This window comes from Mauremys mutica, chromosome 3, assembly GCF_020497125.1.
Source record: "Mauremys mutica isolate MM-2020 ecotype Southern chromosome 3, ASM2049712v1, whole genome shotgun sequence".
Taxonomy (NCBI): Eukaryota; Metazoa; Chordata; order Testudines; family Geoemydidae; genus Mauremys; species Mauremys mutica.
The window spans coordinates 156658742-156683803 of record NC_059074.1 but is presented as its reverse complement, the minus strand read 5'-3'; the positions used below and the strand labels follow the sequence as shown (position 1 = coordinate 156683803).

At 43.4% G+C, this 25062-nt stretch overlaps 1 protein-coding gene across 3 annotated transcripts in view; it reads left to right on the top strand.

Moving 5' to 3' along the window:
* The first annotated feature begins 8443 nt into the window (after positions 1-8443).
* COQ8A (coenzyme Q8A) overlaps positions 8444-25062 on the top strand; it is a 70369-nt gene continuing 53750 nt past the window's right edge. The window contains exon 1 of one of the 3 annotated variants that reach the window (XM_045010043.1): positions 8444-8577. Coding sequence is in view for 1 of the 3 variants with exons in the window: in XM_045010042.1 (XP_044865977.1) it covers positions 9119-9135 (17 nt within the window). In the remaining 2 variants the exon portion in view is untranslated. Of the gene's footprint in view, positions 8578-9092; positions 9136-25062 lie in introns of those variants that run through there. The other 2 variants (XM_045010044.1, XM_045010042.1) reach the window with 2 other exon arrangements.

Below are 25062 nucleotides of genomic sequence, written 5' to 3'. Positions count from 1 at the left end.
CGAGGCTCTCAAAGCACATTATGCACTTTAAAGGATCAAGCCTCATTAACAGCAGAGTGAGGCAGAGGATCTGATAAGTTAAATGGTTTGCTCAAGGTCTCAGGGTGAGTCTGTGGCAGAACCCAGATATGCTGACTCTCGTGCTTGTATCTTAACCTCAGGACCAGTCATTCTTTTGCAGGGTCCTTAGTTTACTGTTGAACTCTTTTTTGTCTGACCGATGTGTGTCTGAGCTCAGCCAGAGAGGGCTAGTTGTGCCACTAATTGGTTTTATCTGCACAAATACAAACATGGAGGTAGAGCCCAATAGCTGAATTAAACAGCCTTCCCTGACTGACCATCCACTTCCAAACAGCAGTAAAAGGGCCTTGTATAGCTCAAATGTGCAGATATTTCCCATCCCCAAAGGACTGGCTACTGGTAATGGGCCAATCACTGGCACTGAGTTGAATTCTCCCCAAACTGCAAACTCCCCCCCCCCCAAAAAAAAACAACTAGTGACTTGCACCTAGAACACATCCATTTGAATTTAAACAATCCAGCACTTCAGTCTGTTAGAGGGACAGAAGCTCATTTCCAACCCCCTCAGTTGCTTCTGCTGCTAGTATCATGAGAGAATCACAGACGTTCACTATCAGGGCAGCCTGCTTACAAAGAGCAACCTTCAGCAATGTGGAAGAAAACATATTCTCTTGTGAGTAATACTTTCAGACGGGAGTAATGCATCCCCAGTGCCTCTCACCCTCCAGCAGGACTAAGTTAGACTGAATCTCTGGGATTGGTAGTAAACTACTGAGAGCCAGTGCAGCTGGGATCTAACCAGCCCCTGATTTCTAAGAAGCTGGATCCAGTAGGACTCTCCCGCTTTTTCTTGTTATTGATAACTGTGATCTTCCCTCTCAACAAGCCTGACACAGAGTCAGAATGTAAGACCTCCCCTTGCTTGTATGTAACTTGGCACAATGGGTCTTCTTCAGAATGCATCAATGTGGATGCCACTGTTAATGTGCGTGCATCTCATGCACAAGGCCAGAGGAGTTTTTTTGCCGAGCAGTGTCTGTTGGGACCATGCAAGCTCCCTGTGCTTCCTTGTGTTCTCATATGGGGGTATAAAGGACAGGGCAGACATCACCTTCCCTCTGACCTCCCACGGAGCCACTTAAATTAGCCAGTGGGAGACACTGACACCAGCGGTGTGTGCTGTGCTAAGCCCCACCCCCTCTCGGAGATAGGTACCTAAATCCAGGCTGAAGCCTGCCTCTGCTTAGCACTCCATGAGTAGGAACCAGCTGCCTGAGACATTTCTTGTGGGAATGAGTTAGGTGCTGTAGGATAAGTATAAAATTAAAGAGTTAAAGTTAAAGTTTAGTTAAGGAAATATATATGTGTTGTAAAGAAAGATCCCGACTAGCAAGTAGAAGGAAGGCCTTGAAAATAATGAGTTATAAGGCCAGAAGATATAAAGGAGGGAGGATATCTGGTTCAAAATATAACTAATTGGATAAGGGGAAGTTTCTAAAAAGAAGGCGTCTGACCAATAGGGGTGATGGTTTTAAATCAAACAGTGAATCTGTCTTAAAATGAGCTGACACAGCCCTTCCAACCCACACACCACTGGCAAAGCTTGTGTGAACCCAGGTGCAATGGGAAACGGTTGCACAGCTAAAAGGAGGGGAGTAAAGGCCTTGGGAAGAAGGGAGATTGTAAACCTTGTCTGGATTAAGACTGGAAATAAGGGTGAATTGTCTCATTGATTGCTGAAGTCAGTAATTGGCAATGGCATCACTTGTTAGTTAAAAGGTATAAAAAATAAACTCTTAAAGGGCTCACTGCTAATATCTGTCTGACCACTTTGGAGCAGACCAATATGGCTCTGAGCATCCCTGGGTTTTGCCCATTTGTAAATATCTTGATTAAAATGATTATAAATGTTTTGTTACTTTTTGGATGTAGTGAGTTGCTTATTAGTTAGACTTTTTAAGGCATGTTTAGAGTAACTGCATAAAGAAGTACCATTTGGCTTTGGATTTAATAAATGAATTTATAATTTCCCATAATTTCAAATATTAATAATTCCAACTAGCACCTGCCTTGATCCCATACAAAACAGCCAGGGGGTAGGGAGCCTGAGGAGGTAGCAGGGGTCAGGGATGCCAAAATACAAGTTTGACCAGGATGCCATTTTCCCTAAGGCCACTGAGCAATGGGATATTCTGATGTATTCTCCCACAGTCGCTCCTGTTGAAACTGTTCCACTGTGGATAAATAATGAAAGAGTGATTGGAGCAGGGGGACAGGATGCAGGATCTCCCACCGCCCATCCTAATTCCTGGACTACAGAGTCCTTTTCTTACACACACACACACTCTCCCTCTGGCTCCATGATTGTTTTACTCCTGGAGGAATTCTGTGCCACTGTGCATGTGCGGAATTCATGTTTCCCTGCAGAATTTTGTTTTTCTCTGCAGAAAATACATTCTGCAGTTACGCCTTTCACCCACCAGGGACTGCTGTGGCTCCAGAACAGAAGGCAGCTGCTCCCAGGTGGGAACAGTTAACTGTGGATAGGGAAGAGAAAAGGCTGCATTCCTCACAGCACCCTGACTGCAGAGCTAGGTGAAGAGGTATGGGATATGGGGGGGGGAGACAGATTGGGGCACATGGGGCTGCTGGGGGGTCACAAACTGGGGTTTGGAAGGGCTAGTGTGGGGGACAGACTGAGGCAGGGGCTGAATGGGAATGTGGGTGCAGGGCCACATGGGGATGGGGAAAGGGGTGACTGAGTGGGAGTGCAGGCCAGAAGGAGGGGTGGCTGAATGAGGGTGCAGGGAAACATGCAGATGGGGGAGAGAAGTGAATGAGGGGGGTGCAGGGACACGTGGGGACAGGGGCCGATGTTTCTGACTGAATGACAGGCTAAGGGTCTGCATGGGGGAGGCTTCCCAACTGCCTAACAGTCCCTCAGTGCCCCCCGCCCCTGAGTGGTGCAAGTAGAAATCATTTCTTGCCAGTACTGCACTCATGGGGGGGCACATGACCCTTCATGTGACTCCTCCCCCACCCTAGCCCAGAGCCCCCATACTCTCCCTATCCCCTCCAACAACCCCCCTTACCTGTCTAAAATTTTACAACTGCATCTGTTGAACAGATGCAGTTGTAAAATGATGCCTTGGGCCCCTGGTGCCACCTGTATTTCCAGGTGTCATTGAGGATCCAGCAGCACGCCACATTGAAAACTTCTTAAATGAAAGAAGGATAGGAAGGACAATCACCCCACTTTCTCTTAACACACAGTCAGCGCTTTCCTTATGTCCAAACTAAGCTTCTGCCAGCTTACCTTTTATCTAAGTATTGCTCTCCGCCAGGAAAAGCAAAGCAAAGATGGAAAGGCAAAGCAAAGATGTTGCGCCATCTGGCTTTGATGGAAAAGAGACATAGAACTGTGTGTGTCATGTACATCTTGATAGAACTACAGCCCAAATTGTTTTATTATTTTCCTCAATCATGACATACAGGAAGGGCAATCAAAATCAGCCAGGCAGAAAGTGCATGAGAACTGCCTCTGGACAGATAAGCAATTGATCAATATCACATTCTCTGATCTCTTGGGGCCAAATCCTATCCCCATTGAGATCAAAAGGAGATTTGCTATTGAGTTCAATAGGAATAGGCTTTGACATTTGGAGATGAAAGAACAAAACCATTCAAGCAAGGACTATGTTGCTTATACCACAATTATCAAAGCCTGATGACTCATTTGAGAAATTCAGCAGGCATCTGATCTTTGCTGATTTCTCCCTTGCAATGGACAATCAATGAAGCTAGAGCAGTCTCTGTACCATAGCCAACTCATAAATCCATCTGCAAAGGATCAAGGAAATATGAAGGCTCCAGATTACCTTAAAGTCTGCAGTCCCTTGGTTAGAATGCTCTCATTAGTATATGTTCATAGTCCAGAAGCTGGATCAGGAAAGAGGCAAAATGGAGATGTTTCCAGGCCAGGGCCTTTTCACTTCTGCCAAGTGCCAAGTAGAGGGAAATCTGTTCTCACTGTGAAAGATGGTGTTTGGAGTCACATGGGCAAGTTATATGTCCATCACCCCCAACCATATTGTAGTTAGAACATCTGCAAAAAGTCCATTAGGTGTAGACAGGTGTCTTCCAGGGTCCATTGTGAGCTAAGTTTTCCTGAGTGGGCCATTCAATTTGACTTTCCCCTTCATGTGCTGGCTAAATACCTTGTGGGTGTTACCACAGGAGCAAACATATAGTAACATAGCTAATATTCATAACTTCAGATACCAAGATGAATACACATGCATAAAAATAGTATAATCATAAGTACCAGCTATTTCATGTACATGACTATTCCCAAAAGAAATTCTAAAAAATCACACACCACATACCTGAGACCCTATGTGCCAGCACAACTGGAGTTTTGTTATCTGTTATGTAACCACAGAGATGAAGCCAGTGACATGACTCTGTTTAGCCTAAAAGGGCAAGATTAACTTTTAGCTGTTCAGGTGTGACTGCACCTTTAGTCAGTGAGGGCACACTGGCTGGCACACATTCAGGTTAAAGGACTTCAATGTGGACTTTTTAATGTTCATAAACCTGGCATGTGCTGAGCTTTTTAGGTTCACAAATCTGTGAACCTCTGCCACTTTGAGATTTTTTTTATTATTATTAATTTATTTTTGCTGGTCAGAATATGGGAGGGTATCCTCTCTGCCCTCTGCTCATGAGATTATGTATGTGTCTTGTAGCACTCTTCTGAAAACCAGTTGGAAGGATTTTTTTTTTCCAGTAAGAGTGGACTGATTCTTTTCTCTTAAAAGGCATGTACTTTTTTCAGGCATACACTGATTAACACAGAAAACAATTGGGGCTGTTAAACTTTCTTCAAATTCCATAGAAAATTAAGTTCAGCTATGTTTTCCAATACAGTGATGAAATGGGTATTTGTATATACAAATATCACCATGCTTAACTACTCACTTTCCCCCCAAATATATAGTATTTCAGTCTGTTTATCTGGAATATGGGAGTTGGGTGAGGAGCCATTTCAGCATATGTATAACTTATTAAAAGATAAATTTTAAGTAGAACTGTATCCTAAACTGCATTATGGTATTGTACCCAAACATTGCATTTCAATGGGAGATTCGACTTCCTTTAGAGGAACAGAACAGACACATAAGAATGGCCGTACTGGGTCATTTCTGGGAAGGAGCCTGGGAGTGAACCTGAAGGGTTGTTAGGTGTAGGTGGGAAAAGTATGGAACAGTGGGTTTTTTATTTGTCAAAACCACACAATCTAATAACACTATTTTCAATTATGTTGGTAAATACCTGTCAGCAAGTAGGTCTGTAACAATACAGACAACCAAAAAGATTCAAATGGTTTTTTAACAAATGGATTCTTTACTAGGCATATTAATACAGAACGTTGAGTCATAATTCATTTTTTAATTACAATACAGAAATTTATTTCCTACACCCCTCAGAAGCAGTGCAAAGGCTTGGGCAAGGAATCTTGGGTAATACAAGAGCTGAGGGAGAGGGAAATACATTGACAAAAAAAATCTGTACAACACCTAATACAAAGGGGATCCAATGTTGAATGGATTGAACATTCATCTGATTGAAAATGTCATGTTTGCCTACTCCGTTTTAGAGCCACAACTATTTAGATATAGTCCATACATAGCGTAGTATAAAAAGTCAAGAGGGAGTCTTCCTCACTGGATCGTCTCACCTCTATGGTGGTAGTTCAAATCCAGCCCCTCCTGGTACTGACTGAAACTTGTTATTCCATGCACATGATGTGTTAAATGTTTTATAGGTCTCCGTTCAGTTCCTAGTGGACAAAGCACACCAATATAACTGGCAGTCTGAGCATGTATTAACTGGATATGTAAACTGATTTATTCTTAATAAACTCAGAGACAATATGCAACCCTTATAAAATGCTTTACATGTTCTAAAGATTATCCAGTTAATCCTCACACCACCACCACTACCAAGTAGATTTATAAATATAATCCCTAGTTTAAAGATGGGGAGACTGAGGCAAAGAGGCCAAGAGTCTCAAAGCTATTTAGGCACTCAACTCCCATTGAAATCAATGGGAGCAAGTCTCCAAAATACCTTTGAAGAGCTGGGCTAGAGAAACTAATGCCAACATTTTCTAATATAAATGCCTACATTTAAATAGATGCCTACATGTGGATGAAGGTAATTTACAGAGATGCTGAGCACCTCATCTCCCACTGATTTAAATTCAGGTATTAATATGTAGATTGAGGGGCTTATCTTTAAGATTGCTGACAAATGGTGGATAAAAATCAATTACACTTCTATCCCAATATAATGCTGTCCTCGGGACCAAAAAATCTTACTGTGTTATAGGTGAAACTGCGTTATATTGAACTTGGTTTGATCCAGCAGAGTGCGCAGCCCCCCCCCCCGGAATGCTGCTTTACCGTGTTATATCCGAATTCATGTTATATCGGGGCAGAGGTGTATTTTTAAATTTTTAAATATTTAAAATTATTTTTTAATTTAAATCTCTTTTTTAAAATAAACCCATTGAAAGTGATTTAAATTAAAAATACTAAGCAATTTTTGCTGCCAGAGCATGAAGAATGTATTTATTTATTTTTGTTGTTAACTCTCCTCAGCAACTTTGAAACACCAGTTACTGGAGCCAGCGCTTTGGAAATATAGTGTGTGGGGGTTCTATTTGCAACATATATATACACACACACCTTGACATTGTTAATTATGTTATATTTTAAACATTAACTTTTTAAAAATTGCTATTTACAGTAATGCAGTCAATAGCAACCTTCTTGGTACAGATGGCACCACAAAATTATAGTGCTCCTATAGCTTAGTGTTTGCTTGGACAATGGTTGGTACATAGCTCCTTCTGCAGCTTCTCCATTGAAATTCAGTCTGTTAGTTGGCATGTGTCATGTGTGCCTGTTTGTTTAATAAATTGTTAGCCTCCAGGCCCATGTAATGTGTATAGCCAAAATGTTGCAATTCCATGCCCTTCCCTTCCTTTCTGACAGTTTTGCCAAAATAATTACCTTATTCTGTCCTAGATTATTAACAAAGTAACACTCTCAAAACAAGTATCAAAGGTAGCCCTGTTAGTCTGTATCCACAAAAACAAGGAGTCTGGTGGTACCTTAAAGACTAACAGATTTATTTGGGCATAAGCTTTCGTGGGTAAAAAACCTCACTTTTTCAGATGCTCTCAAAACAAGACAGGCAGAGCAATTAAATAACATCCATGTCTCCCTTGGCCGACAGTTACACTCCCCATCCAGAGTATGTGGACAGCCCCACTTTTATGCCCGCTGTAGTGACATCCCTAACATTGCCATTTCTTCTCCATTCCCAGTTACTCCTTGGTACATCATGCCTCAATTCCCAATGTCATCCACATGCAATGACATCTCCCTATCACTTCTATTCTTCTAGCACTGCTTTTTACCCCCTCTCCCCTATTCACTCCTCAGCCTTTTTTCCCTCTCCCAAGAGTGGACCAATTGTACGTGCAAATCTCAGCTGTTTGTACTTGATATTACCACAGGCACTATATGAAGGTGTAAGATGAACACATGTATAAGCTAGGCGTGGTCTACACTAGAAAAAGATAAGCATTGTTCAGCACCTAGCTCCACTCCTGCTTCCAGAAGTGACACTGCTGTCTCACTCTCGCTGCACTGATCTACAATAACAGAATCTCCCCCATTTAAATCCACCCACAGGCTCTAGCTACATTTCAGCATGTTCCAGGGACCGGCTGACCAGCGCCCTGTCCTCTCGACCTGCTCGGGGGGGTAAAAACACCAGCAGCCGGGCTACACGAGAGCGCTTGCTCCCAGCGGGGGGATGAGGGGGGGAGCTCCCGTGCGTTACTGCTGGCGGTGGGAGATCGGCTCCCCAGCTCGCCTACACACGTAGCCGGAAATGCAGAGCCCGGGGGGCGGAGCGGGAGCAGCACCGTCTGGCAGCAGCCCCCGGCTCCCCCTGTCCGGCCCCACGCCTGTGGCACGGGCAGGCCGTGGTGAGAGCGGGAGCCCCGCGCACACGGCAGCAGCTCGCGGCTGTGCAGAGGGGTTGAGGAACTGGGGGGGGGTGGGGGAGGGCTGCGGGCGCCACACGCGGCAAGTTCCTCAGGCGGCAGCTCTGCAGCCTCCTGCCCACTGCCCGAGAGGCCCGCAGCAGGGCGGGGGTTCAGCCAGCACTGCCTCCCCATTGGCTGGGGCTGCCCCCGTCCCTTCCTCCCATTGGAGGAAACGCGGAGCGCACGGGCCCAGCACGCTCCGCTCGCCATGGCCGCGGCCGCCTCGCGCTCCGCCCCAGGCCGATGCGCCAGGGGCGGAGGAGGCGGCCGCAGCGCGGCCAATGGGCGCGAGGGATGGGGGCGGGGCCCAGGGGGGGGCTGAGCCCGGCCAGGAGCCGCCAAGTTGGTAAACAAGGCCCGCGCCTCGTGGTGCGGCTGGGCGGGCGGGCGCGCGCGCGGCGGAGTCGGACGTGGCGTTGTGCGGGGGGCAAGTAAGCGAACGTCGCCCCTTCCCTCCGGGGCGGCCCGCGGGCGGTGGGGGGGGAGGAGTTGTGCCCCACCCCGGTCAGCTCGGCGGGGGGTTTCCGCGGGGGGCTGGGGGGCGGGCTGCGTAGGCCCGTCCCTGTGGGGGCGCCCGGGCCGTGCCCGCTCAGCGCGGGGCTGCTCCCCCCTTCCTCCTCCGGGCGGCCCGCCGGCTGCTGCAGCCGCAGGGGCGCCCTTCACGCCGCTCTCCCCGCCCTCCCGCCGCGGGCCGCCGCCGCCGCCTCCCATCGGCTCTGTCCCTTCGTGCTGCGGCTTCGCAGCGTCCTGGGCCCGCGGCGGCGGGTACGTGGCTGCGGGGCGGCTCGTTCTGTCGGTCTCTGTGCCAGGTGCACCCCCGGCAGGCGGGAGCCTCTGCGGGGAAATCCGGCGTGCGGAGCCGTGGCCGGGAGGGTAAAAGCAGCAAAGCGCCGTCAAGACCGAAACGGTGGCACCATCGCGAGGCTGCAAACAGCAGACACCAGAAAAGGGGGGAGGGACCCACAGCCGGTAATGTACATCCCTAGTCCGTGAGTCTTAACATTGTGCCGAATGTAAGTGGGAACATGGCCTAGCTCCGCAAACAGTCACGGTGGGAAACCGTGAATTCCTCCAGTTTCACAGAATATCCTCCTGCAGACATGAGAGATTCCCCCCCCCCTTCGCTTTGCAGTGGGTCTGCGCCCTTTCCAGTCCTCACTTCCCTGTGCCCCCTGTACAATTCAGTGTGTGGTGTGTGTGTGGGGGGGCCTTTGAATGTCCTGGGGGTCTGATCCTACAGGTCTCTGACCTCTGTTCCCGATGCTGAGCACCCTCAAATCCCATTGACTTCAGTGCTTTTTGAGGACACACAAGGTCTTGTTCTTAGACTAGATGGTTGTATTGACTGTGTTTTAGTGTAGAAAGAAACTTTGCCTTACTGGGGCCCTAATAAAGTACGACTAGTGCCATGAATGGTGTTTTGAAGCCTTTGTGTGGTAGCTACTTGGCCAATTTTGACTTGCTTTTGGGGTTATCCAACGTGGTACCAGTGGCCCTGGGGCTGGTAGTCTGCAGTGGTGTTATGTCAGTTACAGATTCCTAATGGAAATAGGAGATCTAAGGGTTAAACTTTTTTTTCTTTTGGGTATGGATCCAAGTAGAAGCAAACAGATTCTGATATTGCCTTATGGAAACACTTGGAAAAATAAAACAAACACCAATCAATGATAGTTCAGAGCTCTTCATTTTAGAAGGGCGATGATTAAAGAACTGGGTTAATGTGCTGCATTAGCAATATATATATCACTTTCCTCTTTATTAGGTAGAGGCTGAGAATTATAACCATAAACAGTGTTTAAAGCTATCATTTTTGACTGATTGCTAGTGGTAAAAAGGGGCACACTTGGATATTGAACCTTAATGCATGATGTTGCTTAACAGGTAATGTTTGCAATTCAAAATTTGCTCAATATTTGGCTTTTTGTATGATACATTCTTTATTTACACACACACACAAACACACGCTTTATATTTTTATTTATATATATATATATATATATACACACACACATTTTTTATTTATATGTATACACACACACACCATCAAATTGTATTAATAACTAGTTTATAAGGTTAATCTTTGTGTTTTGGGCCCTATCTGTGAGGTGCTGACTTCAGTTGCATGTGTTCAGCAGGGTTGGGTGATTATCTTATTGTAAAGATCCCAGTGAAAAATGGCTTTTTTTTCCTATGGGAGTTGGGAATGGTTGCCCAATTAAAAGAAGCTTAGATATTCAGCCTGAATTCCTAACATCTTGTTTATGGGGAAAGAGGAGAATCTGCTATCACTTCACATAGTATATGTTCTGGCACATTACCTTTGTCACCACTATAGAAACTTGAACTTCCATCTCCTGCTGCATAAGTGTAGCAGGGAGCCTTAGAAACCAGCCTATTTGAGGGTCCTGATAACTTGATGGAGGAACTTATCCCTTCTCTGAATGATTCAGTGTAAGAAGTTGCAAAGAGATGTAAAAAATTAATTACTTTGTACTGATGTCTGTTAGTTGATTTAATGTGACTTGAGACCAAAATGTGAATGAAAACTTAGGCCATTCAGTATCTATAAAACTTTCAAGAAAAATAAACTTATATTTCATATAGGGATCTGTTCGCTTGTGTTACAAAAATAGGCAGGAACTAGACCTACACTGATTTTCTTCTGATAACCTTTTGAAAAGTGTTTTGGATATAGACTGTTTGCACTGTTTTTTGTATCCATGTTAGTCCAGAATATTAGAGAGACAGGATGGTTGAGGTAATATCTTTTATTGGACCAACTTCTGTTGGTGAAAGAGAGAAGCATTTGAGCTTACCCACAGGGGTGGTGGTCAGGGCAGAAATTTGGATGTAGACTGATTTTGTTTGCTCAGTGTTTAGTTGAACTATAAACATTCTGATAAATGGATTGAAGTGCTGGCTATATTCACAATAGTTATTGACAGTCTATTCCAGGGGTTGGCAACCTTTCAGAAGTGGTGTGCCGAGTCTTCATTTATTCACCCTAATTTAAAGTTTTGCGTGCCAGTAATACATTTTAACGTTTTGAGGTCTCTTTTTATGATATATAACTAAACTGTTGTATGTAAAGTAAATAAGGTTTTTAAAATGTTTAAGAAGCTTCATTTAAAATTAAATTAAAATGCAGAGCCCCCCGTACCAGTGGCCAGGACCTGGGCAGTGAGAGTGCCACTGAAAATCAGCTCACGTGCCGCCTTTGGCGCGCATGCCATAGGTTGCCTACCCCTGGTCTATTCTAAACTGCTGAAATCTATGCTGCTGAGGCTGTGTATACACTTAAAATGCTATGGTGACAGCTGCTGTTGCGTTTCAGTGTAGATACTCACTACAGTGGTGGGAGGGGTTCTCCTATCACTATTGTTAATCCACTTCCCTTAGCTGCTGTGGCTAGCACTGCCTACACCAGCGTTTAGTTGTCTTAACTATGCCATTCTCAGAGGTGAGGCTTTTTCACATCCTTGAGTGACATAGCTGGATCGACTTAACCTTTCGGTGTAGACTAGCCTGTAGTAACAAGTATATTTCTTTTGGTATCTCAACATGATATTAATATACATCCTGTTTCAATCAAGTACAGCAAGGGGATGGTAGAGGAACTATTCTCTCAACATTCAGGGACCTGTGTTGAACCAGAAAGTGAAAGTAGCTATAAACTAGGAGAAACTGACTAGTAAAGGGTCCAAGCTGAGAGAAATGTGGAAAGATTCTAAATATTCTTTTGTTTTAATAATTAAAACTGTTAATAGTCAAATAAGAACTTGAAGTTTTTAGTGATTTTTTACTTGATAGTCTGAGGGTCCTTAAGTCTGCTGCCTTTCAATAGCAGCCTTTTGGAAAGTGTTTTGTACTCTTAGGTTCTGTTAACTTTGCTGGAATGCAGTTCTTGTTCAGTATTTTACAGTGCCCAGCAACGAGCATTGGATTAGGTTTTAAGTATTGAATCCGAGAACTCAAAATTATTACTTTGGCATAGCATGGTGCTTGAGTACCATTGACTTCAGGGTGAAAGAATTGTCAGGTAGACTAGAAATATCCTGAGATGGAAAAGTTGATGACAAAGTGGTGTTTGTCTCAGTATAAACAAAATATGGTGGTGTTTCCTGAGTTTCTTTGATACAGCAGGTTCTTTGTCTGCTGCTGTTTCTGAGAAGATTGATGGAAGGAACAGTTTAACTGAAAGTGATGTGGTTACCATTGTGTGATTTGAATTACTATCAGAGCAGACAACTCAAATTTCTTTTAATATGTCACAGATGCTGTGTTTTTCTTTTACACTGCGTGTTTACCAGCAGTGACTTTTGTAACCTTGAAAGCTCAGATAAAACCTGATTGTAGTAATTCATAGTACATTGTCCTCAGATATGCAGGAGAAAAATGGCTGACCTTCAAGGGGCAAGTGGCAAGCAGTTTCTGCTTTGTTAAAATAGTGTGATAAGGACAAGAAAAGGTCAAAAGAAAAGGAGAGTTCCTTTTATGTTTACCCTTTGACCACTTTGTTTTGTTACTTTGTATTATGAGTCTGAGAGCTTGCAAAATATGTACACTATTCTGGTATTAATACATAGCACTGAAGCTCTCTGTCTCTCTGTTTTGTTACTGCCAAGAAGAACTGTATGTATGTACAATCAGCACAGAGAAGCTGGAAGTCTATGCAATGCAGTAGTGAGTGTTTCATTTGCAGTATTTAAAAGCAGACTAAAAATAGCTGAGTTTGAATGTGTGCAATGTGAGGAGAATTTTTTTAGGCTTGCAGTCCTCCAAAATAACCCTCCTAAAGGCAGGTGGCAGTCTGTTTTTTCTTATCTTTTATTGGACCAATTTCTGTTGGTGAGAGAGACAAGCTTTTGAGCTTTCTTTCACCAACAGAAATTGGTCCAGTAAAAGATATTACAGTACCTCAGCAGCAGTTTCACAAGGTAGGTATCTGGATCTCCTCAGATGTGTTGTCTTCTCCCATCCCTTACCTGGATCTCCTACCTGTGGCTCTCGCATGCTCTAATGAGGCCTGATCCAGTATTCCTAACTTTCATACAGCTTTCTATTGTCTTCAGTGTGGCAGATCCCAGCACACTGTGACAGAGTACCTGTACACATAATGATCAGGGCTGTGAGAAGGTTAGAAGAAAAAAATTGCAGTAAGAAAGAGAGCTTAGAGCAAAATGAGAATTTCTTTATATCTTTTGTTTTTAAGGAACTCTCTGGAAATAAAGACTTTCCACAAGAGACAATCATCTGAATTAATCATATGTTTTATGCATACGGGCAAAGCTTATGTTGATTGTGGGTGCATAGAAGGGAGCAGGCACAATTACAAACTCAAACTTTTTGAATATTTTAGAATTCCAAGACAGGAGTTTTTCAGTCTCGGCAAATGAGCAGTGATATTCTGTGCTGTGTTTCTTGGAGGCGCAGTATACAACTTGTGGCTCAGGGAAAGAGGCATTGGAACACAAAGGTAGCTTTGTGCCATTTTGGCAACCTCTGTATTCTGGGCTGCTCCTGGGGCCAAAATAGTTCCTGGTGTAATGTAAACAGCCCTGGGTTATTCTAAATTAAAGCAGTCCATCCTAGGCTACCTACGGACAGTGACACTGACCAGAAGTCCTGTAGCCCTATCTGCTGTAGACCTAACTGTTGCACTGGAGCTTGTGAAGGGGCCTTCATACTTGATGCCTGCCCTGGGGGAGTTCTCCCCCGGCCACTACAGTGGTTTTACAGCATACTTGGGCTATAGCAGAGGGGAGGTTCCCTCACAAGATCTTTAATGCTCAGGGAATGTGGGTTACATATGTGCAGTTGAAGACTGGAGACTTGTTTCCAAGTGACTAAGTGAAGAAAAAGGATGGTTGTGAAGATTCTCTTGGAATCGGATGGTAGTATCTACATTGGTTGAGCATGGAATACTTTGCTCTGTTGTGCGCATGTTTGCGGTGAGGGAAGATAGGTTTAAGCATGTATGCTTAGCATCAGATTACAGTTCCTTGTGGAGGAAAGAGACCCTCCAGTCCTAATGAGGCAGGAATTATAATCCATATCTTGATGGCTTTTTGAAGTGCTTTGGAGGGGGAGGTGATAGTAGGGAACAGTTAAAAACAACCCAGGGCAACTAGACTATTAAATACACCTCTACCCCGATATAACGTGACCTAATATAACACGAATTCAGATATAATGCGGTAAAGAAGTGCTCGGGGGTGGGGGAGGCTGCGCACTCCAGCAGATCAAAGCAAGTTCGATATAATGTGGTTTCACCTATAATGCGGTAAGATTTTTTTTGGGTCCTGAGGACAGCGTTATATCGGGGTAGAGGTGTATATAGCTATAGGAGATAGCTATGGAGACCCAGAGATACTAGTAAATACTCTGTCAGAAGAGACTGGTTTAATTCTTTCTATCTCCAGCAGTCTTGCCCATGCTGTGCTTTCAGTGCAACTTGTGCTCCTAAATCACTTAGATTCTCTTGAAAATCCAGCTGTAAAAGTGCGTCCCCCTCAGTTCCCCCATAATTTACTATGCTGTATACAGCCATGGATCTTGTGGTTTGGGGGATGGAGTTAGTTATTGTATTATGAGTCTGAGAGCTTACGAAATATGTAAACTATTCTGGCATTAATACATAACACTGAAGCTCTCTGTCTTTTTTGGCTAGCAAATTGACCTGTTCTGTGGTTCATTTTTTGCTCTATGGGTGGGTTATTACTGTACGTTCAGAGGCATATTATCATTAATCACATCACAGAGGAAAAGCTCCTATTTTTCTCAGCAATCTATTGATTGTCTCATGTTACAGGGTATTTATTTCTTGGGTCTGAAGGACTCTAGGCTTGCTTCTGAAGTGTGTGTATAACTTATTAGTTTATAATCCCCATCCAGTACTCTGTGTGCTTTCACAACGTTAAAACTCCCCCAAAAGAGAGCTGATTATAGAATAATACACTGCCTCCAAAAGTCAATTACCAGCTAATTAAGGAAAAATCCCTTTGTTACAGGCTGTATCCCACAACTTGGAGTTTGAATGGCCCTTCTGAGCTCTTTGCTGCATGTTTGGAATTTAGTGCTCTGTAGATATGCAATTTTCTGTGTTTGCTGAAGATAGGGAACTGAACTTTGATAGACCCTAAGTAGAACAGTAGTTGGTAAAGAGATTTTTGTGGCAGGATGGAACTAATTTGCAAGGGATTGTTAAGCAATTTTTATGAGAGAGGTTTGTGCTCTTAGTTTTATTTGAAACGGAGCTCCTGGGCTCAGTAAACAGATCTTTCTCTTGAAACTGTCTTTCATTTGGAATTGTTCCATTTTTGTTTCAATCAGCAGTGGTTTATAAAAGGGATATGTTATTTTGGGCTGTAAATTGCAAGAGCTTACCGGACGCCGCCGGAACCGTGACGTTTTCCAAGGCTCGGGCCTCTCTCTCAGGGCACCCTATTGTTCTCTTAAATTCTAGGATGCATAACTGACTAATGTAGAATAAAATCTTCATTTTTGTATAACTTTGCCTTAAATGTTACTGAAGGGACATAACTTGAAATCTGGTCAGTGTCAGAAAATGGGATAAATAGTTTCAGGTGCTACTCCTGGGTCCCCCTTCAAATCTACATGGTTTTGCAGTGATACTCTCCAATTTTTTGAATGTATTCTCTTCCTTGTTGCTGCATGAAAGAGCCAAAAAAACAAGGGGAACTGATGAAACACACATGTTTGCAAGACCGAGTGTACCTTTAATCATGTTAACTTTAATCATGTGAGTAGTCCCACTGAACTCATTCAGTAAAGTTAGACGTATATGTTTACAGAATTGGAGCTTTAGCTTCCTTTACAGCAGCAAGTGTGAAAGACTATATATTTCAGCGAGTGCTAAGTTCACAAACTGAAGAAATAGGAAAAAATGTTGGGTTTTTTCCTAATCTTTGGTGCTCCCTACAACAGTAGTAGGTGCCTAGGTACTACAGTGACAGGATGGGGCCATATAACTACCTAGATAGAAAGACTTTTAGACCAGAGTGTTTGTTTTTTTTAAATTGGCAGTGCCTGTTTAAAATGATAAACCACTTCAATGTGCTAGAAATTATAGTTACTGGGTAGGGAACTAGACAGTTGATACACAATAATCCTTTCTAAGACTTATAGGGATAGACTAATTGCTTGAGAAATTAAATTATTGGCCTCGCTATGCAATAGCACAACAGAGCCTGTGGCATGTTCTCAGCAGAATTGCTATTTCATGATTGTGTTAAGGACTGCTTTCTTGGTGGTGGTGGTGGTTCATTTTCTAGATAAACAAAGTTTTGGGGTGGGGGGGGGAAGGAGGCAGCATGACTTCCTCAAATGTGTGGTTAAGTTCTGGCTGTTGAAATAGGAAACAGTAGAAATGGTCTTGTTGATAAACATACAATTACAGTACAATAACTCCTCGCTTAACGTTGTAGTTATGTTCCTGAAAAATGTGACTTTAAGCGAAATGATGTTAAGTGAATCCAGTTTCCCCCCCTAAGAATTAATGTAAATGGAAGGGGTTACGTTCCAGGGAAATTTTTTTTCACCAGACAAAAAACTATATATTATATAGATATACACACAGTATATGTTTTAAACAAACAATTTTAATACTGTTCACAGCTATGATCATTGTGAAGCTTTGTTGAGGTGGTGAAGTTAGAGGGTGGAAGAGGGAGGGATATATTCCAGGGAATGCTTTACTGCTAAACAATGAACTAGCACTTGGCTGAGCCCTTAAGGGTTAACATGTTGTTAATGTAGCCTCTCTCACAAGGCAGCACGAACATGAGGGAGGGGAAACAGCATAGCAGACAAACAGACACACACTGCCCCATTAAGTAAGCTGACCCACTCTTAAGTGCATTGTCTTCTTAAGTGGATCAGGAAGTTGAGACAGCAGCTGCTGCCCCAAGCTCTCTCTGTCTCTCTCCATCCGTCCCCCCTCCTTGCTCTGTATGGAGCAAGGGGGAGGGAGACACCCTAACATTAGCCCACCCTCACGCTGGGAGCAGCTCCAAGGCAGAGGGCAGGAGCAGCACATGGCAGTGGGGGGAGGGACAGCTGAACTGCTGATGGATAGCCTGGAACTTAGGGGAGCAGGGAGATGATGGGGGGGCTGCCGGTCCACCCTGGTTCCAAGCCCCCACCAGCTAGCTGCAACGGGCTGCTCTTCCTGCAAGCAGTGGGCAAAGCAAGTGGCTGCCAAACAACGTTAGAAGGGAGCATTGCACAACTTTAAATGAGCATGTTCCCTAATTGATCAGCAACGTAACAACGTTAACCAGGATGACTTTGAGGAGTTACTGTATATGAGGCCAGTTGGAAGGTGAGGTCAGTCCTCCTTAATGGAAGGAATCAACGCTTGAGGCATGACTGGTCCAGATTTCAGGTGCTGGGGTCCTGCTACTGCAGGGCCCAACTGATGTGTGAGCTTCGTGCAACTTGTTTTATGGATTCCTAGAGAAACTGAGAATAGCATCAAATTTTATCTTTGCAAAATAGTCTATTTTAAAATCTTGACTAGAATGATAGAAGCACAGAACTGTTCATGTGTCTTCCCAGTGCGAAACTTTGAACTCGGGAGACAAATGTTTGTGATGCATGGGCCAAATTCTGTGTTGATTTACACACCTGCTGTCCCACCAAAATCAAATAAATTACACCAGTGGAACTGAGAGTAGAATTTGGGCTGTAGAAGTTGCATTAGCAGGGTACCTGCAGTGTTTCAGGATGTACTGAGTGCAGCAAGTGGCCTATAATGCAGTCTCACATTAGTATCTTAATTGATGCAAGTGAATTATTTCTAGATCCCTGACCGGGGTAGAAAGAGGTTTAATCAATTCCAGGCACGTGGACCATGACTAAGGTTTTGCATTTCTCCAGACAATGTCTGACCTAATCAGAATGAAGTAAATAAAACCATCAGTCTAGAACATTCATTTTGCACTGATGTATCTGTGCCTAAAATAAGGTAGACAGCACACCCGCTCAGATTGTCCAAAGCCAGCATCAGACTTTTTTTTAAACACTTATATTGTATTTCAAACCATGTATGGGGAAAACTGCTTGTGCAGGCTTCCTAATCAGCCAGTACTAGTCAAAATGAGCACTAATCTTGAAAATTTTGGGAAGAAGATTGAGTGCTGGCTGTATTTGATGTTGCTTCAGTTTTAAATGTCACTGGTAAATTTGTGCAAGGATGTTTACAAAAATGTTCTCTGAGACTCTACAGGTTAATTAAATTGTATGTCAGGGCCACCCTGCAAATATACCATGACTCCTAAAATAGAATTGACTTGTTGGCTATACAACCAGTCAGTTCTTTAAACAAACCTTGTTGTTGGGGGTTTTAGTCTATTATGTAAAATCCTGCTCTTTTATTGACTGATTTGATTCCTTTCTTGAAGAGGAAATGGCCACTCCCCCTTAAATGTTACTGTTTGTTGTGCTCCCTGCTCAGCTGAGATTTGGGTGAGTCTGGACACAAGAAAGCCTGTTAATGAGAACACACTTCTAATGAGGGCCTGGTGTTCTGCTGTGGGGGCATGGGAAGGGAGTAGGGGGGCAAAACTTGAAGAGGCTGTAAATGAAACTGCTACTAGTGTAGTATGTAAGCGTGGACATGGGATCAAATGTACAAGGGGAAGTAGAAATAATCTTGATGAAAAGCGCTCTATAAGAGCTTGGTATTCTTCATTTCCAGACTGTAGCCCGCTGCACTTACTTCATGGTCACACACGGAGTTTATTGATAAAACTACTGCCTGTGCATTGTCTCTGTTAGCACTTTTCTCTAAAATACCTACTGCTGCCACCACTAGTGGAGTTCCAAAGCTGGTTGCCATTGGGGAGACTATCATAGATTAGCTTCCAGCATCCCTAGTCTCTTCTTGTTTGGATTAGATAACAGTGGCTGCAATGATGGTAAGTTTGGAAAAAAACTGTAATATAGACCCAGGTCTGGTCTACATTTAAAAAATTATGGTGACATAGCTACTGTGCTCAGGGGTGTGAAAAATTGACACCCCTGAGCTCCAGAGCAGTGCTGCCCTAATCCCCTGTGTAGATGGAGCTAGGTTGACAGAATGCTACTGTCACTTGTGGAGGTGGAGTTTCTACAGTGACAGAAAAATCTCTTCTGTTGCTGTAGTGCTATCTCTACACTACAGGGCTGCAGTGGCATAGCTACATGGCCATAGTTATGCTGCTTTAGTGCCTGTAATGTGGACGTGGTCCCAGTCTGTCAAGTCTTTCACAAGCATTGACTATCGGTATCTAGTAGAAGAACCACATAGGGGTCAGAAGTTGACCAGTTGATTCATTCTTTTTTTATTTAATTGTGGAGCGGCTGGTATAAATGCAAGAATCTAAATTGTATCTGATAATGGCTCTTGTCCAGTGGTTATACAGCTGGACTTTGATCCTATGCCTCACCATACACTCTGAGGGAGTGCCTTGTTATAACTGCACACTTCTTGTGTGGTACTTGCCTTAAATCTTCATTAAAATGTTGCAACAACTCCTCCGAAGAAACAGTTAAAATATATTTTGGCTCCCTGCATGTTCCTAATAGCATGCCGTGTTCTGCTATATTCCTTGATTTAGCTTGCAAAGTTTCAGCTGGGTTTGAAATTCTGTGCAGTAGCAGGAGAGCAGATTACTCACTGGTGTGCTATGTAGCTTAAAAACAAAAAAACCCTACCATGTTCACCTTGTTTATATACCCTAGAGTGACTTGATTCCAGCCTCATCAACAGCATTCTGCCTTCCCCGATATTAAGAGCTGTGGGACTCTTTCCAGAGATACATTAAGCTGTAAAAGGTTAACTAACTCAAACACTGTTGCCCTGTCTATACTAGGAAAATAACCCATGGTTGATGTCTGTCAGCCAGCCACAGATCCTATTCTAGCCAGGCTCATAAACCTGCTACCATAAAAACAGGCCCAGTTTGTCAATACTTTAGATGCAAAGTGTAGTAGTGTCTGCCTGCCTGTCCTGACAATGGCATAGGCAGGGTACAATGTGGTTTTAAATGGCTTCTGAAAAGCTGAGGCTGAAGCCACTCCTTAAGAAAGTTTTACATTGAGCATTTGCTAGCACAGTCTTTTTAGTAGTGTAGGTGGAGTCCTAGTGGAACAGAGTCCTTGTAGAACAAAACCTGCTTGCTGCAGTGGGTGTTCACAAAAGTTTGGTCCCTCTACTCAGTAACAGCCAAACCCTCTTCAACCCAGTGTGGCAACTATGATGTGCTTCCCCCCCCCCCCTTTTCAGTTTAACAACTTCTGTCTGTTCTCTTCCTGGGTCCCTCACTTGCTCTTATTAAAATAAATAATCTTTGTTTCTTTTCTTCCTGATTACCTGTTGTTCCTTTTTTATTGTTGTTCTCATCCATGCTTTCCTCTACTTGCCCTGATAGCCTCATTGACTTCTGCTTTCCACATCCCTTCCAGAATAAGAGTTTTATGTGCTCTCCTGAGCACTGAGCTTGTTTGAGACTCACTTCTGTCAGCCTTCACTCGTTGGTGGCCTTCTTAGCACTGATGTTCTTCCCTCTTCATGCACCTCAGTTGTGACCGGATTTTGATCAAGTTAGAATGTAAGCTCTCCAGGGCATTATTATGGGTCTTAGTCTTTCCCTCCCCCCCCAACCAAAAAAAAAAAAAAGCATACCAGGAATACTCTGTATTCCCTGTGTACAGTTAAGCAAGCAAACTTATTTCCAATTTAGCCATGTGTGGATAAGCCCTTTTCCTTCATATGATCTACTTTTTGATGTTTGTAATGGGATTTAGTCTAGTAGGAGATTTGGAGCCCTCTTTCAAATCTTGCTTCATAGTGGACTCTGGAGCTATTTAGTGTGGTGGCTTCTGATTAGATACCCTACAAATATTGTACAGGAAAGTGTAACACTGATTATTTTAAACACTTTTGTCACATTCCTCCCCACCTCTTTGTAAAAGTGATCTCACCATGTCTCTTTAGCTGAATGAAGGAGTACCTGATTGTATTCCTTGCTTCCAGTAAATTGCCCTTCTGCAGCTCAGGACAAGGGTACATCACTGAGGCCTTTGAATTTTCAAATGGCAGACAGTGCACTTAGGGGTGGTAGGGTTAAATTTCTTGCAGGCACAAGTGGATGTAATCCCATAGAAATCAGTGGTGGTTTGTCAGCAGCAAATTTGGCCCACTATCTCTTTTCCAGCTAAAACTAACAAAGGGGAACTGGTCATATTTACTCATTGATATATTTAGCTGTGGAGGATGAGGGCACATTGAGCAATATATGATTTCCATTTGTAACTTTAACTTCTCTGTTAATTTCAAAATTAATAAGTCTTCCAAAATAAGTTGTCTTATCACCCACATTGTTTTATGGTATGGTAACAGAACCATTTCATGAACTCCTCTTCCTCTCACCCAGATAGTTTTCTTTAAACTTGTATTAGAAGGACACCATGTTAAAAATCAATCTCTTATTTTCCCTGACTCCATTGGTTTTGCTCTGGTAGCTGTAACTGCACCATCTCTTTCATTGCTCCAAGTGTGTAAAAATATGAAGTGTGTGTGTTCAACAGTGATCTTTGCCTGCATTACTGCAAACATGAGATTAAACCCTAACTACTTCATTATGGTGAATTTGTATACTTAGCATTATTGTCTAAGTTGAAATACTATACTGCCTACTTTTTTCCCCTCAGTCTGATTTGCAGGGATAATGCTGCAGATACTTCTTTAAGTTAAGACCTAGCAAAAACTTCCGGTGTTTAAGGGTGAAAAAACCCTTCCGTTGATAGATGTAGTAAACCTCTTTCCTTAGCTTACAAGTTAGTTTTTAAGTTTAAAAATACAGAAAGCAACTTTGCATTAATAATAAGAGGCTTTAAACTCTTCAAAGCAGTGAAATTCAGAAATCAAAGTTTTATTTGGTCTCTTTTTTGCTATTCTGAAGCCTATAGATACATCATACAAAGTGACCCCTGCAAAAAAGTGGCATGTGGAGCCTTAATTCTAATTCTCCTATATTGGTTTCATTGTGCCACAAGTACACTGTCAGCACCAATGTTTCTGGCTGTGTGATTTATGCTGTAGTTAGAGCATGGCCCACATAATTATATTTCTTTGTTACTTTGAACTAGAGATAGCTACCCTTAGTCCTAGGCATTGATTATTCTGCTATGTTAAACAAATACTCCTGTAACTTGAGTTACAGAAACAGTTAGGTTTCCCTGGAATTCAGCTATCTTAGTGCAAGGAAACACATGCCACTTCTATGTGATTGATAAATGGAGCTGGCTTATAAGAAGGGTCTTTGCATTTGCTCAGAAAATAACTGGATTCAGTCATTAATGGCTTGTAGTAGGGCATAATACCATACGTGCTGTTGTCTGAGTTTATAGCACTTGAATGTACTAACCGTTTATAATCATTGTGCATATATATATATATATATATATACACGTGTTGACAGAACACACTCTAAAAATGAAAACGTGCCTTTGCAGTTACCCAGGAAACAGTTTAAATACACGGTAACTCTGGCAGTGCCCAATGAAGGCTTCAGCCAGAAGTGTTAAGGACGTTATCTGGAGGCCAGTATAGGGAATTCTCCTCCAACTGGGGATCAAGCCTTAGAAGGCATCCTGTGCCCAAGTGTCTGCCTCTATGTTCTCTATCAGAGTGGGTGGGTGAGCCAGGACTGTATAGGAGACATTTCAGAGTCCTGAAAACTGTTGTGGAGGACCATTTGTACAGTGAAGTAGCTGGAGACGAAAGTGAAATAAACTGAAAACACTGTTTTGCCTGTAACTGCAAACCTGCTTGGCACAACACACAGAGAGTAGTGAGTGTCCTGTTTATGTTGCACTCATGGCTCTTCCAATATGAGGAACAATTATGCTCAGAAGAAAGCACTTTTGGCTTATTTATTTGTATTACTGTAGCGCAGAGGTGGGCAAACTATGGGGGGTTGGATAGGGAGTGGGGTCCTGGGGGGCAGTTAGGGGACAGGGAGCAGAGGGTGGTTGGATGGGGCGGAGGTTCTGGATGGTGAGTGGGTCAGGGGACAGGGAAGGGCGGGGTTAGATAGGGGGTGGAGTCCCAGGGGGGGCGGTTAGGAGTGTGGATAGGGGTTGGGGTAGTCAGGGGACAGGGAACAGGAGAGGGTCGGATAGAGAGTGGGATCCCGAGGTGCAGTTAGGGATGCAGGTGTGGATAGGGGTTGGGGCAGTCAGGGGACAGGGAGCGGGAGGGGGGTTGGAGTGGGGCCGGGGTCCCCCTACACTTTGTTTCCTATCATTTAATCAATTACCGATCCATGAGAGGGCCTTCCCTTTTATCCCATGACAGTTTTTTGCTTAAGAGCCTTTGGTGAGGGACTTGTTAAAGGCTTTCTGAAAATCTTAAGTACACTATATCCACTGGATCCCCCTTGTCAACATGCTTGTTGACCCCCTCAAAGAATTCTAGTAGATTGGTGAGGCATGATTTCCCTTTACAAAAACTATGTTGACTCTTCCCCAACAAATTGTGTTCGTTTACGTGTCTGACATTTTGTTCTTTACTATAGTTTCAACCAGATTTTCTGGTAATGAAGTCAGGCTTACCGACCTGTAATTGCCGGGATCACCTCTGGAGCCCTTTTTAAAAATAGGTGTCACATTAGCTATTCTCCAGTCATTTGGTACAGAAGCTGATTTAAATGATAGGTTACAAATTACAGTTAGTAGTTCTAAAATTTCACATTTGAGTTCCTTCAGAACTCTTGGGTGAATACCATCTGGTCCTGGTGACGTATTACTGTTTATCATTTTGTTCCAAAACCTCCTCTAATGACACCTCAATCTGGGAGAGTTCCTCAGATTTGTCACCTAAAAAGAAGTGAGTGGAAACTTTGTCCATGAGCATGGTTGCGGAGCCTGCTGGCCCCTACTTAGGAATGGGGAGGAAAACAGCAGAATGGTTAAGTGCACTAGTATTTTTCAGGAGGGGGGGAAAGAGAGGCAGGAATGCTGCTCTTCGTATGGGTGGGAAGAGAAGGGAAACAGAGCAGTGCAACCATACCTCTCATTTAAGAAAAGGGAGCAGCAGAGTGACCCACAAGGAAAGTTGGAGCTGGGAGGCTTGGGTACCTCTTTCATGGCCAGGAGGTGGTGCAGCAACAAAACTCTGAAAGGAGGAAGGGACTCCTAGAACTCACTTGTTGTGGATGGTTGGAGGAGGACAGCTGAGAACAAGTCTAACTTTGTGTGTATGTGAGAGCCGAGAATTGACCCAGTGGGGTGCATGTGGTGCAACAGGGGCTAGCAATACTATTTTTGGCGGGACAGAATTAACTAACTAGAGTGCAGTGTCAGGGTTTACTTACTGGTTGGGGAGTGAAGATGTGTCCATGTACGTTAATTGGGCATGGGTGTGGTGGGTATGCAAATGAGAGAGCATGGCAGTTACAGGTACTCTTCACTCAGACTAGCAGCAGGTAGATATTAAGGAAATCTTTCAAACCTTGATAATCAGATGTCAAACACATACACTGATGCTTTTGTGCATAGAGTAGGAAGGGAAGTGGGACCATATGCCTAAGTTTGTTGGCTTTACCTAACTCTGCCTTCTCTAGAACAGTTCTGTATTGAGCTGAAGGTATGCAAGTCCTGAAATAGTGTCCTTTGTGCACATTTGTAGGAACGGGGCTTCTTTTTGGCTGGCATTCAGATTGGCTATTGGATCTCTAAGTGGAGATTCCTAAAATAAGCCCTCCAAAGGGGATGGAGGGCAATTTATTCCTGAGGGAATTATGCACCAAAATATTAAAAATTATGTACCAAAAATAATGCACACAATATTTTAAAATTCTGCAAAATTCTACAAATTTTGTGTGTCAGTAAATAAATGTGGCTCCAGC